Here is a 19,543-nt window from a genome sequence, read left to right as displayed (position 1 = left end):
ACTTTTCTACTCACTTTTAAATATTGCTTGAATCTTGTAATACACCTTAAAATTTACATTGGATTCTAGTGAATTTTTGGACTAATCAAAGTATTCAACTTCAAATAAAACTTTACAAGATAGTTTTTTGTAATCTTCTCGTAAATTGACAGAAATTAAGTACTAAATTAAAAATTGTGAAAAATGTGCATAAAATTCAAGACTTTTTTTTATTAAATTCATAAAAATAGGTTCCTTTCATCTATGAAGATTTTAACTTTCTTTACAAAGCATCAAAGATTGAAATTTTCGTCAGGGTTGAATCTTCCCATCAGTTGTTCAGGTTTTTTTTTTTCCTTTTTTTCTAAATTTTTATTTTGAACAGGCATTGTTTCTAGGGCAGTACTAAAATTGAAGCAAAATTTCTTACCATCATGAAAGGCATACGGTCCATCAATATGTTCTACATCTGCATAAGTTTCACCCAAGAGACGGTGCAAAAGAATAGAGAATGTATTCCCTGAGGACATCAAAGTTTCATGTGAGTGAAACCTGGAAAAATAAATCGCATCAACTGATTATCAAGGATTTCTAGAGGAGAACTAAATGAATAAACTATGAGTAATATTGCTGCGCAAATGATGAGGAGAACAAAAAAAAAGGCCTAGAAATAAAAGTCAAAGCAGGAAAATTTCTTCATTTCACAAGAGGCTGAAAAAAATTACTTTTCATGGATAGAAAGCTTGTTGTACTTGAAAAAATTGTTTAACAAATGAAATTATAAATGCAAAAGCATGCATTTATGATTTGCCCTCAATGACTCTGAGTAAGAGTGATACGATGTGAACATGGTATTTTTCGAAAAGTATGAGTACCGAAACTTCACAAGCTTTCGTTCCTAAAATCCGTCATGAATTCCAGGTCTCATGATTATTTGGCATTTAAGCTCTTCGAAAAGTAAAAAGCTAAATTCAGAATACCATCTTTAGAGAAGGATCCGAAAAGACATACTTTCTGAAAATATTAAAAAATTAATAATGAATATCAGATTCTGTACTGAAAATATACAAAATTTCTGTTCATATTTTCATGGATACATGGGCTGTCTCAAAAGTCTTGTCCCAACCCTCATCCACACAAACAAGTGTGGTCAGCAAATAGTGGATCGTGCGAACTTAAAGATCATTCTTTCAGCTTTCCTTACCTTGTTAGGCTGATTTTGAGCTCTTTTCTCTGCATACCTATGGCAGTTTAAAATAATTTTTTAGGTGCTGAGAAAAATTTTGACTGAAAATTTTATTAGTTTTTCTGCAACGCACAAGCTAATAAGAATTCTCCCTGTAATAAGAGGCAACTCTTGCCTCATAAAACTGCTGCGCCTGGGAGGGATCTAGGAAGGGGGCTGCCTCCTAGAAAATGTAGGAATTTTTCAAATTCGAAAGCTGTTTTTGTCGGCACACACACATTTTGTCGGTGGAAACACCTCAAGGTAAATCCTTTTTCCAAAAAGACTCTCTGCTTTCCACAAAAGGGAGACGATCATCCTCATAAAAAAATAGTAAGAATCCCACATTGATTCATAGCAAGAGCTCCTACTTCAACAAACGCTGCACTAGATTTTTTGCCATGGCCATACAAACACTAGACATGGTGCGCAACTCAATGAAGGCCTTCTCATTGGTTATTTTCTAAAATAAGATTTCAATTCAGCAAAAAGTTGTAAAGGAAGGGAGCTATTTTCTCCTCCTGACTCTGAAACATCACCATTTTTCTCGTTGATTTTTTTTATTTTTTTTCTCCTTCAATTTATAGTCAAATAATGTAAATCTCCTTCCATAACAATTCAGATGAAGCCTGCCTCGCTGGTAAAATTGTCACTGCTTGTAGAAGACAGTAATTTTCAATAGTGGGTAACCTTGAAAAGTTTGACAGATGGGAGGTGACAGTATCTTCCGAACTAAAAGATTGGTGCCCGAAATGATGGTGCAGGATAACTTACTTGCCACTAGCATCACGAGCATGTTTTGACTGAGGGCTACAAATACGCTTCATTGGTTTATTTCTTCCTATCGGTCCGTCATACAGCTCCAAATACGACTGACAAGCAGGTGCTCTGAGAAACAGAGAAAAACATATAAGAATAAAAAACCAAGAGACAACAGTTTCTACCTGGAGAGACTGTTGCTTCAAATTAGAAAATTATTATTCTATACAAAGTGGGGAACTTTTTTGAAGATTTTTCAATTGATGCAGAATTTTAGAAGTGAAAAAAAAATGAAAAACAAATTGGCATTAAAATTTTGTGAAATACTAACAAAAGTTTTTGTGTTACTGTGACACATGAAATAAACTGCAATTAAGTTAAAATGCAAAATTAAAACTGTACGTAAAATTTTTGTTAACGTTTATTGGAATTTAATCATGAGAAACTTGTGACAGTAGAGGGTAGCATTTGTTTCTTTGAAAAAAGGAGGGTATCGATGGCTACAGTTGAAATGTGCGTGCCTTCATTTGCATCATTGTAAATTTCCATTCAAATTTTACCTTTTTAAAGGAGAGCTATATGAACTTTTTCCTTGAAATTTTCTAAGAAATTTTTCCATGTATGGAAGGTGAAAAAATGAATCTCAGGTTGGTATATTGTTTTGTTTTTTTAATACCTACAGTATTATCTCAGTGTAACCTTTTTGAAGAGAAATTAAAAGAAAAATATTATTTTGAAAAGTCCTGTATTGAGGAGTGACTGACCAGGACTTGAAAAAACAGAGAAACATTATATGTAACAAGATACAACTCTGTTAAAAATAAAAAAAAAAAAAAAAAAAAAAAAAAAAAAAAGACTTAGGACTGTTGAAACACCCCAATAGATCTGTGCCTTTCAACCTTACCCACTGATATCCTAACTGTAAATTTTAACATGCATTGATTTCCAGAAATTTGCACGCTTGAAATTTACTAGTCATTCATTAAGACTTTTAAGTGATTTTTAAGTGCTTCCACTGGTAGGAATGTCCTCATATGGTTAATTTAAAGTAAATTTAAGATTGTAGTCCTCATGTCATATGCCACTTCTTATTTATGCAGTATTTTGCCAAATTTCAGTTTTAAGGCACAGTATAAGTACTACACAATCTAAGTACAGAAGGATTTGGTTATCACGCCAATTTTACAAGGTTAAATCTTAAAGAAACCACATTACCAAAGATGCAGCTAGTTTTTAGTCTTCCTATTTTTCAAAAGAGAAATTCTTCTGTGTGAACCCTTTTTTTCTCAAAATGTTCACAGTGATGAATTTTCCCACCTTAATCTTTTTGCTCTTTATTTTTTTATTGCTATGATTTTACAAGAAATAGGTGATTTTTGACGGAATTTAAAATTTTCATTACGTAGTCCTCTTTTTGTGATTTTCCCATTTTAACACGCAACCATTTACAGCCGGCCGGTCGTATGGTCAAGACGTTTTTGCACTTTGATTAGGAACAGCAGTTAAAGATTATCTTGCTCACAACTAAGCAATAACAGAAGGTGGGAGTAAAGCATATAGCTAATAGGCATTGAGGCTTCACCAAAAATAAATCATTTTTGAGAGCTACAGTTGTAGTGTAGGTGCAATGCCTATGAGCTGTATTACCTGAAATTGATCTTGGAGTTTCCATAAGTTTTTTGATTATTCTCTGCGTTAATGCTGTGATTTTTCTTTGATTCATCGTACTGTACCTGACTCACAGTTTGAATAGAGATAACTTTGGCTCTGTCAAACTTTTTACAAGATCATTCAGAGTTTTTATAATTTTTTTAATTTCCGATTCTTTGACCTTTTTCGCTTTAACCTGAGTTCAAAATATAAATATTCTCAGACTTTCTCAGGTCTTCGTTCAAAACCTTCACTTGGACTTTTTTTCTTTAGATTGCACTGACTTCTGAATGGAAGAAATCTCAACTTCTGGAGAGTTAAATTGAGGAAAAAGGCACTCTGAAGTTGTTTGTGTTCTCTCCAATGGCACCAGCTGAGGTTCCTAAGCGAACCTGCAAAATTCCCTGATTTTTCCTGTGACGTCCCTGTCTTTCCAGCTTGCACACCTGGGACATAATTTTTTTCAAGGTAAATTAGGATTCATTTTAGGTCCATCCATATCTAATCCACTCGAGCCAAAAGTGGATAAAGCGTTTCTATTCCCGAATTACTGGCACAAAGCAATTACCAAGCACAGGGCATTACAAAGAAAACTTACTTTAATTTGTAATTAAATACTGAAAGATGGACGACATCGTTGGGATTGCCCACAAAAACGATGGAGCAATTACGATGGTGTTCCAGAGGGCGGGAGTTAAAGTGACCTGTTCTCGAGTCATTAGCAAGAATTTGGATCCCACATCCATTGTGTGAATTATTACCGTAACTTTCCACTGAAAACAAACACATAATATGGTAAATAGTGTACTTCCAAAAAAATATAAAAAGCAACACTTTCATGAGTTCTTGATTTCAAAGATACAAGAATTTTTAGGTGTGGAGGTAAGAACTTCTCCAACAATTAGGATGTTCTCCATCTGATGATTGACTGCACTACAAGCTTATTTAGAAAAAAATATTTCCGAGCTATAGAAAAACGCTGTATGAGCCCTCAGACATTGCCATACCTCTCCAAATAAAATTCGAATTAACATGGAAAATTGTATTTTCCTTCAAATTTTCTGGATGACTTTGTTCTCCATTTAATATAAAATATCTGAAACTTAAAAAAAAAAAAATTTATGCATAACTTTCCGCAGAAATAAATATTTTGTTGAGGGAAATTTGAGCGACATTTGAATACTCATACAGAACTCTTCCACGGCAGGACTCTAGAATAGAGACTGGAGACTCACAGTGATAAAGAAATATGATCCAGTGGGAAAAAATTTGAGTAAAAAACTCATTCATTTTTCTCCTCCTGTTTTCTCCTTCATTTTCTCACTTGAAAGTGCATTTGAGAAGAAACATATTTTTGGGCAACCAGATATTCAAACCGACTAAATTGCATAGGTAAGTAACGCTTAATAAATGGATCCATCTCAGCATTCTCAGCTTGCGATACAGGAAATTTTTGGACACTTAATTTTTTTCCGGAAAAATTAGGAACCCAATATTTTCTCTTGGAATTTCCTCCACTTTAGGAAGAACATTTAGGAAAATTTTTAGACAAAAATGTTGGTGTTTTCTATTAGAGTAGGTGTCTGAGTTGACGGATATGATGCCTTAGGTGATAATTAGTAATAATTAGATGAGAGTTGGGTCGAGAATTTTGGATGTGGCAATCATTGCTACCAACATGAAAACCTTCGGTTGTAGGTGCACTGTCACCCCAAAAGAGTATTGTTTTGTTGTGATGAGGGTTGGCAGTAAGCCAAAATCAAACTTAATCCTCTCACAGAAATTATCCAATGGTGATCCATCAGCTGACTGACTTTTAAATGTTCTTCTAAGTCCATAATTTCCCAGGATTGAATCTAGTTCAGGAACCCAGTGCTGGCAGCAAACTTGCTCAACCATGACCTGCACCATCAAGGCTGAAATTTTCCCTCAGAAATATAAAATGTATACCTACCTACGTTTTGAAACACCTTATTTGGTTTGTGTCATTAGAATTTCACTATCAACTTGTTGAAGCGGGTGCAACTGGATGGCCAAAGTGCAAAACCCTGCATTTCCATTACAATGTTTCAATATGTCCACTCCTATTTTATTTCTTTGAAGAGAAACAGGCCAACTGTATAGCTTGAGATTCATGGGTGTTTCACGATAACTGGAATGGTTTTGTCGCCGTAAAGGACACCACATTATTCGGTCATATTTTTAGTAGAACTGATAATCACTCGAATTTTTTTGCATTAGTCTTCAAAGGGTTAAGTATTATAACGTTTTCTAATACTTCTTCCTCTACTTCTCAATCAACATTATGTAAATTCCAAAAATGTGCTGTCTGTTGGGCGGTTAAAAAAGTCGGCGTAAGAGACAGGACATTTTCGGCCATTTATATATTAAAATTGAAAAGTAAAGCGATAAATCTTTCAAAAGCGTTATCACACGTAACCCTGTGTAGATTAATGCAAAAAAATTCGAGTGATTATATCACTCCTGCTAAAAATATGACCAAAAAGTGTGTTGTCTGTTACGGCGACAAAACTATTCCAGTTATCGTGAAACCACCCTCATACAGATTATTCATCGATCAGGAAGAAAAATCGAGAAAGTTTTCAAGATATTAAGGTGACAACTTTTCCAAACAAAAAATTGAGTGTAACAGGAGGTCTTCGATGCCGAAGCCATTGTTTTGAAGTTTGACCATCAAATGGACTGCATTTTGCAATTTGGACTTATAAATCCTGGCTCACCTGAAAAAACACTTATGTGCATAGGGAAACTAATGGCACATACGTTGTTTTTAAACCAGGCCGGAATTTATAGGTCCAAATTACAAAATGTAGTCCAAATTGTTCAAAGAGATAGGCAAAAGCTTCACAGAGAAGGCTGATGCAGCATACTTGGAGTTCAGCATATTTTCATAGCATTAGTATCCCTCTACATCCGCATGGTTCATTAAAATTCTTTGCAACACTACTGGTGAACAAATATTGACAGTGAAACTACCAGACCACGTATCTCATTTGCAGTGCTTAAAAATCGCTGCTCCCATTTTATTTTTGTGATGAGGAACGAACCAATATCATTCCTTGACGTTTCCACAGATTTTTTTCCATACAGAGAAGAAAAATCACGGAAGTATTAAAGAATTGACGTTGAGTAGTTTTTCATCTAAAAAATAAAGTATGACACAAAGACTGCAACATCGCAAACCAAGGTAAGTGGTCTGGTACTTTCACCATCGATATGTGATAATGGTTATATTGGCAGAGTACATAAAGTTTGACAGGTGTGTGTTTGATGGATGCCACAATTACGTGAAATTAAAGTGCATGAGGATTCTTACTCCTGGCAGTGTATGGCAGCTCTGTCGTTAATGCTGGAGTAGTTTCAGTCATCATCACTGTAGGTATCATTTTCTTGATGAAGGAAACAGAAGCAAGAAATCCTCGGTAGTCGTAAGGCGGTATTGAGGGACCTCCCCTAAAATAAGAAAAGAAGGTTACTTGGAAATTTACGACTTGAAACAAGTAGTAGTGCACAGAGAAGGTGGGACTAGGATAGAATGATTCAGAGGCTATGTCATTCTACATGTTCCATTGCTGATTGAAGGCTCTGAATAAACCGATACATAGCTTCACTGTATTAAAGGCAAGGGGGGTGAAGGCATCTGAGTGTTTTTGCAATCAAAGTCACTTGTCTTCGATAAGTCATTGACATCTTAGTGATTTAATATTGAGGATTGCGTAATGAAACAACTAAGTAGATGCTCAACACAAAACTCCGACTTGAGGCTATGCTTTATTGTGTTGATAGGGGCCATTTGACACCGAGATAAGATATTCTGAATTCCGCAAGAATGATGCGGCCACTACTTAACTTAAGTGAGTCTATGAGAAGATTGAATGTTAGCGAAAAAAATTAGAGGAGGGCTAAGCAGTGTCATTACGCACAAAAAAACACCGGAATAGACTGGTTTCTACTGGCTGAGGCAACATACTTAATCGGCACCTATTCATTTAAAAAAATTTAGGGATTGATCATGGATTGAAATGAATTGATTGACACGGTCACCTGGTACCTGAATGGGGCACATAAATCTTGAAACTAATCATGGTTCTTAGTGCTAGTCAGGTTTGTTTTCCTGTCTGATAAACTTTGTGAAAAGGAGACAATTTCTGGTCTTCATTATCATGTCTCGGTACAATATCATGATCTTCATGTTCAAAGGCGGTCTATGAGGAAAACCTTTGCAAAGAGATGACATTAAAGCTACGCCACTATACTTGGTATGCATGGTGAAATAATAATGTCACGAGGCGTGCTGTCAACTAACAAACAATTACTGTCACGATAAACTTCACGATTTATTATTACTAATTGTAAAATTATTGAGTAACCGGGAAAAGCTGTGTTATCACTAGGAGTAAGTTCTGTTATCAAGCATGAAGCGAGTTACAAAAACCCAAACAAAACAAGTGCGCATGCGCTAGTGCGACGTAATGCAGCTTTGTGATTGGTCCAAACAGCGGTCATACATTCAGTGGCGCGTGATTTGAATACGCTCGTGTTGGGTGAGATCCTTGATCTAATGGACTCATTTAGTCTTACGTCACAGCCAGCATTGATTCCTTCGACTACGGTCGCGGGTTCCAAACAATTGGCTGTCCTTGTTGCACTAATGGCGTTTCCCCGTAAGAAACGACTTTCAAATTTCAAAACGAATTTTCGACCTTTTAAACGCCGGGAACCCCAGAGGTTGCTCCCGAAATCGATTTTAAAGCGTCAAAATATGGGGGTCCAACCTTTAAAACGCCTCAAATCGACCAATTTTACCCGAGTTATCGCAGTTGAAAACAGGTACAAAATCATCAGTCTGTCTCTCTCTACGGCCGTTTAGCTGTTTACAGACAAGATTGAGGTTAGAATCATCTTGAATTTTTCCATTTTTCTCGTTGAAACTCATGATATTCCCTCTTAACAAGTAAAATTTATCAAGAAAAGTTAGTTTCCAGTATCATCAAACTATTTCTATGCGCTCATGGATCGACAGAGTCTTAATTAGTGATGAGTATGGCTTCGTGGTGAAGCGTTACCGTATTACATACAGCATTTCTTCAATCAACGCTCAGTCTAGCCTTAATGCGGTGATTGTTGTCAATTTTTTCCTCTCTACTGCACGACTTTACGCTCATGAACGGAGACATAAAAAGGAAAGTGATGACTTGAGTTTTTCTGACTCTGAATCTCATGGTTTTGTATCTCTGTCTCCGAAATCATCGGGGGTCGTATTGCTCCCCAGCTATGCAGATTTCTTCAGATCGCTCGCTCAGTCTGCCTCCTTTGTGAAGTCTAATCATGCTTTAGTTATGACCAGTAAGATCCTCTTTTCTTCAGCATACTTTAGAGTGTATATTGCAGTTGGAAAATACAGTGTTTTTCTCGCAGTGTCCAAACTACACTTTTCTCATTTGACGGCTAATAAGAGCTCATGATGTGAGCGACTGCATGGCATAATAGATCAGATCATCCAGGACATCATCATGCTTTTCCAGAACTCTTGTTGTTTACAAGGTTAATGGGCTCCATTAATGAATGTGTAACATTGTTGTGGAAAAGCACGTCGATAGTCCGTCGGAGCATCAGAAGATGATTCTCATTCACCTCAAGCCTGTCACTCCTTCTGCAAGATCCTATGTCCTCCTAGGACAGTTCATTTACCAAGTGATTCATGCGTAGAATATACAGCATACGTCTTCTCCTATTGTAAATATATTTAAAGCACGTCGATAGTCCGTCGGAGCATCGGAAGAGGATTCTCATTCACTTCAAGCCTGTTCCTTTACCAAGTTATTCATTCCCAGAATGTACAGCAAACGCCATTTCCTATAGTAAGTACGTAAACCAGCTAATAAGTTTTGAAAGTCATCTTCCCCCATGACTTGATAAATTTTTCCACTTCTGACTGAAAGGTTTTGAATCAGATTCAGTTTCCTTTAGAGAAGGAACTAAATTGGAAAAAGGTTTGGCAAAAAATACCGAAGATAATGAGAGAAGAGACTTGCATGAAATTTAAGGTGATTCGTCAAGCTCAAGTGACGCGATCGAACTGGCATGCGATATATCGTATCTTTTAGGTAAAAAATCTCGACAGATTTTGAATTTTCAGCAAAAAAAAGGACGATAGCCCCTGCGCATGAGTCCAAAGAATCATTCCAAACCCACGAATCGGCAAAATTCAGAGAAATGAAAGGAGGATAGTGTTTGAAAAAAAACCTCGCATTCGATACAGAAATTGATAGCTGAATCGAATGCGAGGTTTTTTTCCAAACACTATCCTCCTTTCATTTCTCTGAATTTTGCCGATTCGTGGGTTTGGAATGATTCTTTGGACTCATGCGCAGGGGCTATCGTCCTTTTTTTTGCTGAAAATTCAAAATCTGTCGAGATTTTTTACCTAAAAGATACGATATATCGCATGCCAGTTCGACCACATCATTTGAGCTTGACGAATCACCTGAAAGCTTAGAGCAACAGAAATGACAACGTGTGACCCAGTATTCCAGACCCAATGATGTAATAGTGTTGTTGCATTTAGAACTTACACATTGTTTGATCCTTTAAATTTTCTCTATGAATTTAAACCATGAAACTAATAGGAGGAAACTTAAATTAAGTTTTGCATCGGAACAATCTGGCACGAATGCTGCCTAAGATCTAATCATCTTGCCACGTGTTTCGTATTGATTTAAATATATTTACAATAGGAGAAGACGTATGCTGTATATTCTACGCATGAATCACTTGGTAAATGAACTGTCCTAGGAGGACATAGGATCTTGCAGAAGGAGTGACAGGCTTGAGGTGAATGAGAATCATCTTCTGATGCTCCGACGGACTATCGACGTGCTTTTCCACAACAATGTTACACATTCATTAATGGAGCCCATTAACCTTGTAAACAACAAGAGTTCTGGAAAAGCATGATGATGTCCTGGATGATCTGATCTATTATGCCATGCAGTCGCTCACATCATGAGCTCTTATTAGCCGTCAAATGAGAAAAGTGTAGTTTGGACACTGCGAGAAAAACACTGTATTTTCCAACTGCAATATACACTCTAAAGTATGCTGAAGAAAAGAGGATCTTACTGGTCATAACTAAAGCATGATTAGACTTCACAAAGGAGGCAGACTGAGCGAGCGATCTGAAGAAATCTGCATAGCTGGGGAGCAATACGACCCCCGATGATTTCGGAGACAGAGATACAAAACCATGAGATTCAGAGTCAGAAAAACTCAAGTCATCACTTTCCTTTTTATGTCTCCGTTCATGAGCGTAAAGTCGTGCAGTAGAGAGGAAAAAATTGACAACAATCACCGCATTAAGGCTAGACTGAGCGTTGATTGAAGAAATGCTGTATGTAATACGGTAACGCTTCACCACGAAGCCATACTCATCACTAATTAAGACTCTGTCGATCCATGAGCGCATAGAAATAGTTTGATGATACTGGAAACTAACTTTTCTTGATAAATTTTACTTGTTGAGAGGGAATATCATGAGTTTCAACGAGAAAAATGGAAAAATTCAAGATGATTCTAACCTCAATCTTGTCTGTAAACAGCTAAACGGCCGTAGAGAGAGACAGACTGATGATTTTGTACCTGTTTTCAACTGCGATAACTCGGGTAAAATTGGTCGATTTGAGGCGTTTTAAAGGTTGGACCCCCCTATTTTGACGCTTTAAAATCGATTTCGGGAGCAACCTCTGGGGTTCCCGGCGTTTAAAAGGTCGAAAATTCGTTTTGAAATTTGAAAGTCGTTTCTTACGGGGAAACGCCATTAGTGCAACAAGGACAGCCAATTGTTTGGAACCCGAGACCGTAGTCGAAGGAATCAATGCTGGCTATGACGTCACGACTAAATGAGTCCATTATGTACTCAATAAATTGTCATCTGTGCTGTCAACACGCGCCATTTGAGGCGGAGGAAGAGGGGAGGGGCCAGGCCCGCCACATCCCATATCGGGCCCTGGTCCCAAGCACGGAGGGGGGTCCGAGGGGCATCCCCCGAGAAATTTTAGAATTTATACGACTAATCGCACGCATTTTCAAGCTTCCATAAAGAATTTTTCCATCAATTTCTGCGGAATACTTATGTTTTTTTTTCTACATTCAGCACAAAATACTTGCGAATTTTTGCATTCAAAACATCTGGAAAATTTTAATTTTCTTTTTGAGGGGGGGGGCATATGATACTATTTTCAGTTCTAAGAGGGCCAGGCCCCCTTGGACTCCCCCTTCGTTTGTCTTTGGCAAGGGAGTTGAGCCATGAGCCATTGAAGTCGAGGATGCCCAGACTGGAGACCCTTAGCATCTGACGACGGAAGAAAATGAAACGCAGTCACTAAAAATATCCCTCTGTACTGAAAATCTTGAAAATAGATAGAAATTCTCCAAGAGGTATACTTCTTTGAAAATTTAAGAAGAATTCTACAGTGCCCCAGCGTGTTTCTGAAAATCTATTCACCTTTTGCGAAATTTTTACGGTAAATTTTTCACTTTTTCTTACGAAACAAGGGTTGCATGTGAATTCGTAGTGGTTTTTCACGGGTAACACGGGCCCCCTCCGGAGCCCGGGCCCCGGTACCAGGGACCCAGTATCCCCCCTGTGGCGAGCCTGCCTTCATGCACGCTGGGCTTGTCGATTTCCTCTGAAATTTTTGCAGTGGTGAATGCAAAGCTGAAGTGCGCTTCAGCTAAAATTGTATTTACAAATGGGTGGTTTTTCTACGAGGATTAAAAATAAACAAGTGGCACGGAGTTTAACAAAAGAATATGAACTGTGCAAAACGATAATCCGGGTATCGGAACTTGGCTGATTTGAAAACGCCTTCAAATGCGGCGTGATACCTCACGCATTCCGGAGAGTTCAAATAGTTGTATCATTGCGCCGTAAGAATGTGACGGAAGAATTAAATGGAAATAACCTCCATGCACGCTGGGCGTGTCGATTTCTTTTGACATTTTTGCAGTGGTGAATGCAAAGCTGAAGTGCGCTTCAGCTAAAATTGTACTTACAAATGGGTGGTTTTTCTACGAGGATTAAAAATAAACAAGTGGCACGGAGTATAACAAAAGAATATGAACTGTGCAAAACGATAATCCGGGTATCGGAACTTGGCTGATTTGAAAACGCCTTCAAATGCGGCGTGATACCTCACGCATTCCGGAGAGTTCAAATAGTTGTATCATTGCGCCGTAAGAATGTGACGGAAGATTTAAATGGAAATAGCCTCCATGCACGCTGGGCGTGTCGATTTCTTTTGACATTTTTGCAGTGGTGAATGCAAAGCTGAAGTGCGCTTCAGCTAAAATTGTATTTACAAATGGGTGGTTTTTCTACGAGGATTAAAAATAAACAAGTGGCACGGAGTATAACAACAGAATATGAGCAATGCAAAACGAGAGTTCAAATAGTTGTATCATTGCGCCGTATGAATGTGACGGAAGATTTAAATGGATATAGTCTTCATGCAGGCTCGCCACATTCCATCTCGGGCCCTGGTACCAGTTTTAGGGTCCGGGCCCCAAGCACGAAGGGGGGGGGGGGGTCCGAGGGGCATCCACCGTGAAATTTTAGAATTTATACGACTAATTGGACGGATATTCAAGCTTCCATAAAGAATTTTATCCATAATCAATTTCTGCGGAATAATTATGTTTTTTTTTTAATACTTTCAGCACAAAATACTTGGGAATTGTTGCATTCAAAACATCTAGAAATTTTTTTTTTTTTGGGGGGGGGCGGGGGCATATGATACTATTTTCAGTTCTATGAGGACCAGGCCCCCCTGGACTCCCCCTTCGTTTGTCTATGCCATGGGAGTTAAGCCATGAGCCATTGAAGTCGAGGATGCCCAGATTGGAGACCCTTAGCATCTGACGACGGAAGAAAATGAAACGCAGTTACTAAAAATATCCCTCTGTACTGAAAATCTTGAAAATAGATAGAAATTCTCCAAGAGGTATACTTCTTTGAAAATTTAAGAAGAATTCTACAGTGCCCCAGCGTGTTTCTGAAAATCTATTCACCTTTTGCGAAATTTTTAGGGTAAATTTTTCACTTTTTCTTACGAAACAAGGGTTGCACCGGTTGCATGTGAATTCGTAGTGGTTTTTCACGGGTAACACGGGCCCCCTCCGGAGACCGGGCCCCGGTACCAGGGACCCAGTATCATCCCGCTTGTGGCGGGCCTCGGAGGGGCAGGCCCGGCATTTGTTCCGCGTTTTTAATTAATTTTCAATTTTTACCTTTTTTTTAAAGTCCAGGGGATTTTCTGGTACCTATAATATGCTCAGAATCTTCAGGATATGACATGCACACAAAGCGTATTTCTTAACATGCAGTCACTTACTATATTTCACATCGTATAGTAGTTAAAACACAAAGAGCGACGAACGAACTTACTTGAACTCAAATAAAAGATGAGGCCCTGAGAAAACGAGCTCCTCTTCTTTATCAGAGCAGATGGTCATCAGTAGGTGGCTACTGTTGTTTGGACCCTGGTAAATATTGATGTGGTGACTGCTACAGTGACTGGAAGAAAATAAACAAATCAATAAATATTGAAATGAATGGAAAGTCATATCACGGGCCTACTGTGTCGTGCTAAGGAAGAACGCCGTATGACCCTCCAGGCGTTGCCAAAATTCCTTTGATAGAACACGAATTTCCTGGTAAACTTGTGAAAATTTTCCTTCCAATTTTTCAGATAATTTTGCGCGCAATTTCAACTCAAGTTTCTGAAAATTTCATGGAAAAATATTCATAACGTTCCGCAAAAATAAACGTTTTATCGAAGGAAATGTGGTAATTCTCGAATGTTCATACGGCGTTCCTCTTTAGCAAGGCAGTATAGTTCAAATGAGGGAAGGATCAGGAAAAACGTACCATGGCGGATTTTTAGCGCTAAATCCGTCATTTCTTATGCAAGAGAGGATTTTCCAGGTTTCAGTTCTCACAGAAAAACGAAATTTCTGGGGGTTTGTGAAATCTAGGAATCACCGGATGTCATGTTGGGTTTAACAACCAAAATTGCCCGAGAATCCACCCATGGCATCCCTGAGAAATTTTTTCGCCTCTTCAGATATTGCCCTTTGCACACGTCGCAAGTATTTTGCTGAAAGTGGGGGTCATCGGTGCATCACTCATCGATGACCCCCACTTTCAACTTAAAACTTGCAATGTGTGACAAGGGCATAAGAAAGTTTCTGTCGTCGAATGAAAAATTCTGCCAATTTAACCAATGGAAATTCTCGATTGCATTATACGAAATTTTCGTGAGAAACGTAACTGTCAGGAGAGAAGGAATTATTCTCTTTTCCTTACTCCTCCCTTATCTCCTTTTCTTGCTACTTTTCTTGCTGTTTTCCTACCTCTTTTTCTTTCACGTAAGAACATAACTTCATTTCAATGCTGCGAACTTTCCTCTCGCAAATTTCACATGAACAAGGAAAATCTTGGGCATATCGAACCGAAAATTTTACTGGTTTTCCTCAGGTCTCATGCAATGATCAGAAAAATTTTGGATTAAAATTGCACGGGTACATTTTTGCAAAAAAATCAATTGTTCGAGTCAATCTGGCAATCTTAGAATGGACTTACGCCCCTTCGCCTTCGAGACGACTTTTCGAGATATGACGGCATAATAGAGCGTGGAAAGATGGACGGGAGCGCCATAAAAGAACTGAAAAGCTGCATGAATAAAATAAATGCTCGAGGGAGGGGGGGGGGGGGGGGTAAATGCAAGCGTTTTTATTGCCCCCGATGAAAGCGGAAAATGAGGTATGAAATAATCGGGGTTGCGGAAGGGGGGGGGGGGGGGGGGGGGGGGCTCATGTAACAGAGCATCACGGCGAGGCGGAACTACAAAAATGATTCCACCATACTGCCGTGCAGTGGCGTGGCGTGAATTGCGATGTATCGATTGTTATGCCATTTAAACCTATGTAAAAGGATCGATAAACAGGGTGTTCGCAGCGAACACCTTAATAATCGATTCTTTACCATAGGTTTAAATGGCATAACAATCGATATATCGCAATTCACGCCACGCCACTGCTGCCGTGCTAAGGAGAAACGTCGTATGAGGCATCAGGCATCGCCAAACTGCCTTCTACAAATCACGAATTTTCAGGAACATTCACTGAAAAAAAATTCTCGGCGTTTTTACCAAGGTCCGTTGGTATCTTTACTATCTCATTTTTCTTACCAATTATTGGTAATTTTACCAAGACAAACTGGTAAGCTTGCCTAAAAACTGGTATTTTTACTTTTTTTTCAGGTAAGAATACTACTTTTATTGGTAATCAATTCCCGATAACTTTGCCATTTTATCTCGGTAATTCTACCACAGTCTATAAAAAATATTGGCGTTTTAATCAATGTCCAGTAAAATTACCGAGAAAGTTCAATAATTTTACCGAGATTTCTTGGTAAGATTACCAATTCCATGAATGGTAATTTTACCAAGAGAAAACTGGGATCAAATAGAACCTGAATTCCTTGCAATTGTACCCTTTTCTTAGTGAATACGCACCGAGATTTTTTTTTCAGTGTTCGTGAAGATGTCTCCTCCGATTTTTCACGGGATTTTGTTCGTAATTCGATCTAAAACGTCTGCAGAATTCAAGGTAAAATATTCATGCCTTTCCTCATAAATGTATATTTTTGAGAGGAAATTTGGCAACACCCGAATGTTCTTACGGCTTTTTCACTTGGCACGACAGTATGGGTTTATAAGCCACCGAGTTCGCACTTGGATTACACCACGCCGCACAGTGGATTGAGTCCATAGGAGAGGTCGGAAAAAATTTGGAAACTTTGAGAGCTTGTAACTCCGTTTATACAAAAATTTGAGGTTCTCGAAGTGGTTCCATTGGTTTTCTCGTGGAATTTTCCTTCAGGGCCACCCCCTACAATTTAAAATGTGGCGAAATAAACGTCGAAATTTGCAGCTTTATTCAAAAAGTTCATGTCCGACCTCTCTCAAATCCACTGTGCGCCGTGTAAAAGGCAATGATTTCGAACGTAACTCGGTAATGACTTCTCCTCTCGACCGTGAGGCAACAAGCGTCGTTTCGCGTAAGTGCAAGTTTACAAGCCAGCATCGCGCGCTTTTCCGATCGATTGATTCCGATCTGCACGAAGCACGTACGAGTACACTGCCGTGTTAAGGAAGAACGCCGTATGGACCTTCAGGCGTTGCCAAATTCCCTTTGATAAAACACGAGTTGCCTGGTAAACTCATGAATATTTTCCTTCCAATTTTTCAGATACCTTTGCTCAAAATTCCACCGAAAAGTCCTGAAAATTTCAAGGGAAAATATTCATAACTTTCCTTAAAAATGAACATTGTATCGAAGGAAATTTGGCAACTCTCGAATGTTCATACGGCGTTCTTCCTTTGCATGGACAAGTACACTCTGTCGTGCTGAAGAAAAACCTCGTATGAGCGTTCGATTCTTGCCGAATTTCCCTCGACGGAATTTTTATATATCGTCACCTTCCGGCCAAGGTATCACAAGCGCCATGCGACGTTTCAAAATTTCCACCGCTATTGTATTTTTTTACAGGGACATTGTTCAACGAAGCTTTCCCGGAAATTTCACTGAATTTTCTTTGTGCTGCCGATAAAATTCAGTGAAATTTTCGGACGGATTCAACCAACAGTTTCTCTGTAAAAAAATGAAACGGCGGCGGAAATTTTGAAACGTCGCATGGCGCTGCTGACACTTTGGCCGAAAGGCGACGATATGAGGAATTTCATGAGATAGGGCTGGAGGATGAGAAGCTAGCCGTTTGTATGATTGGACGACCACGAGGTATGAGGATACGTGGATGACCGTCCGAGAAATGGAAACAATGCCGGCTTTCATCCCCAGTAAGAAGACAGGAAGAGGAGGAATAGAAGAAGAGGAGGATGAGGGAGAAAGGAGAAGAAAAGGAAAAGGAATAATAAAAAAAAGAACATGTGGTCAATATTTCTCCTTAAAATTTTTAGGAAAAGTAGAAAAAATGCGTATGAAATTCTATGCAAATGCTAAAAGATTCAATACACAAGTTTTTCAGGAAATTCCTGTTTCATTAGGATGAACTTTGCCAACGTATTTTTTCAAGTGGAATTTTAACCTATAGAACAGCAGTATTGCAACGCAGTCGAGTTTCGCGTTAAAATTCGACGACTGCGTTTCCACTTATTTCAACAATAACAGTCCTCAAAATTGGGGTATAAATAGGGGATTTAGCAGATGGGCCCACTCACCGAAGCTGCTAAGAATGAAGGGATCAAATCGAAAAATTTCGAAGTTTACATTCCCTCGAACGAAACTGAGTCCCCATGATCGCATCGAAAAATAATATCCCTCTCGAACTTCCAACACTGGCCATCAGTTGGGTCACGGCAACTATTTAAACTCGACGGTGATGCTAGGTTGCATACCTTGCGCAATGCAGGAGTTTTGGTTTTCTACTCAGCTTATCGTTTCGTTTAACGCGCGCGATCACGGGCAGTTACAGAACTGAGATTTCTATGTCCTCTCGCGAAACTCTCACTTTGCTGCCATCGGTGAGTTTTTTTCTGTTTAGTGATCGCCCTTTTTTAATTAAACACACATACATAAAGTCGCTTTTATAGCGCCGCCTCGCGCTCTGCGAAGCCCAATCGCCATTGCCTCTATCCTCCCAGAGATCATCAGGCAATTGGCACCTTCTGATCTCCTCCTCCACCCCTTGTCGCCAACCTTTCACTGCAGGACTTCCACGCCGTCGCCTTCCGGGAGGAACCCAATCGAAGACCTGCTTGGGCAACCGAGTTTCTGCCATCCTTCGCACATGTCCATACCAGACCAACTGCTTGGACCTGATATCGTGCACGATGTCCTTCTCCACACCCATTATCTCGCGTACCTTTTCATTGCGGATACGCTCTCTTCTCGATATCCCAGCAGACCTTCGCCAAAAGTCCATCTCGGTTGCCATGCATCATCGTTGCATCGTTGCCGGGTTGCATAACGCCCCGGGAGCTCGGCCGATTTTCGACTCGCTCCGAATCGATCTCTGCTGGTTCTGTATAGAAATATATCCGTAAACCTCGCGCGCGTTCACGAAAAAAGTCGGCGCGTGGTTGCGCCCCCGGCGCGGAGCACGTAAACCTCGCGCGCGTTCACAAAGAAAGTCGGCGCGCGACCAGTATTCCTCCGCGCGAAGTAAAACTCGACGCCCGCGACATAGGTATCGCTGCGCGCTGTCAGTGTTTCTCCGCGCGAGGTGTAACTCGACGCGCGCGAGAGCAAACCCGCCGCGCGCCATGTAGGATCGCATGGCTCGAGGTTGTATGTTGCCAAACGTCTTTTTAATTAAAGTTTAACCAATTGATGGAGTGACATAGTTGCCATGTCAGTTTAAACCCTGAGGAAATATGAATAGGACCAGCGGGAGATTCAAAATAACGACGTGTTTTCCTGAGCACATGTGAATATGTATATATTTGAAGGGGGAAATGTAATTTTCATGAAAAAGAATAATGTAAGTAAAGGAACTCTTACAGCAACGAATGCGATATGAGTTAACTCATTGATACGCTGTAACATTCTGTTATCATTTAAATAACGAAAAAAAAAAAAAAAAATATGTATACGATTCTCTAAGTACGAAAATAAACTATTTTCCCTACATGAAATGAAATGAAGTCAAGAGTATGTAGATACTATACGTAATAAAATGAAAGTGGCAACTAAAGGAATGGATTTTTTCCACCATGGCAATCCTTGTGTAGTAGGGAACCTAGGCTTTTTATTAATTTTTAAATTGTTAAACCCTATTCCTTTTTCGTTCCTTACAGCCATGAAACGCTTTGGAGCTAACATTATGAA

General features: G+C 39.1%; 1 protein-coding gene across 6 annotated transcripts in view; it reads right to left on the bottom strand.

The window, feature by feature from the left end:
- The window catches only part of LOC109037211 (uncharacterized), a 30,455-nt gene that overhangs the window by 5,870 nt on the left and 5,042 nt on the right, over window positions 1–19,543 (bottom strand). The window contains exons 2-6 of one of the 6 annotated variants that reach the window (XM_072305491.1): window positions 14,079–14,207; window positions 6,951–7,087; window positions 4,212–4,386; window positions 1,979–2,092; window positions 410–531 (exon numbers count right to left, since the gene is read on the bottom strand). In XM_072305491.1, coding sequence (XP_072161592.1) covers window positions 410–531; window positions 1,979–2,092; window positions 4,212–4,386; window positions 6,951–7,087; window positions 14,079–14,146 — 616 coding nt within the window. In that variant the 5' untranslated portion in view covers window positions 14,147–14,207. Of the gene's footprint in view, window positions 1–409; window positions 532–1,978; window positions 2,093–4,211; window positions 4,387–6,950; window positions 7,088–7,678; window positions 8,100–8,142; window positions 8,351–8,409; window positions 9,140–14,078; window positions 14,208–19,543 lie in introns of those variants that run through there. The other 5 variants (XM_019051766.2, XM_072305493.1, XM_019051763.2 and 2 more) reach the window with 5 other exon arrangements.

Source organism: Bemisia tabaci, chromosome 10, assembly GCF_918797505.1.
Source record: "Bemisia tabaci chromosome 10, PGI_BMITA_v3".
In the NCBI taxonomy this organism is placed as follows: Eukaryota; Metazoa; Arthropoda; class Insecta; order Hemiptera; family Aleyrodidae; genus Bemisia; species Bemisia tabaci.
Note: the sequence above shows the minus strand (reverse complement) of the source record. Positions and strands in the feature narration are given on the sequence as shown.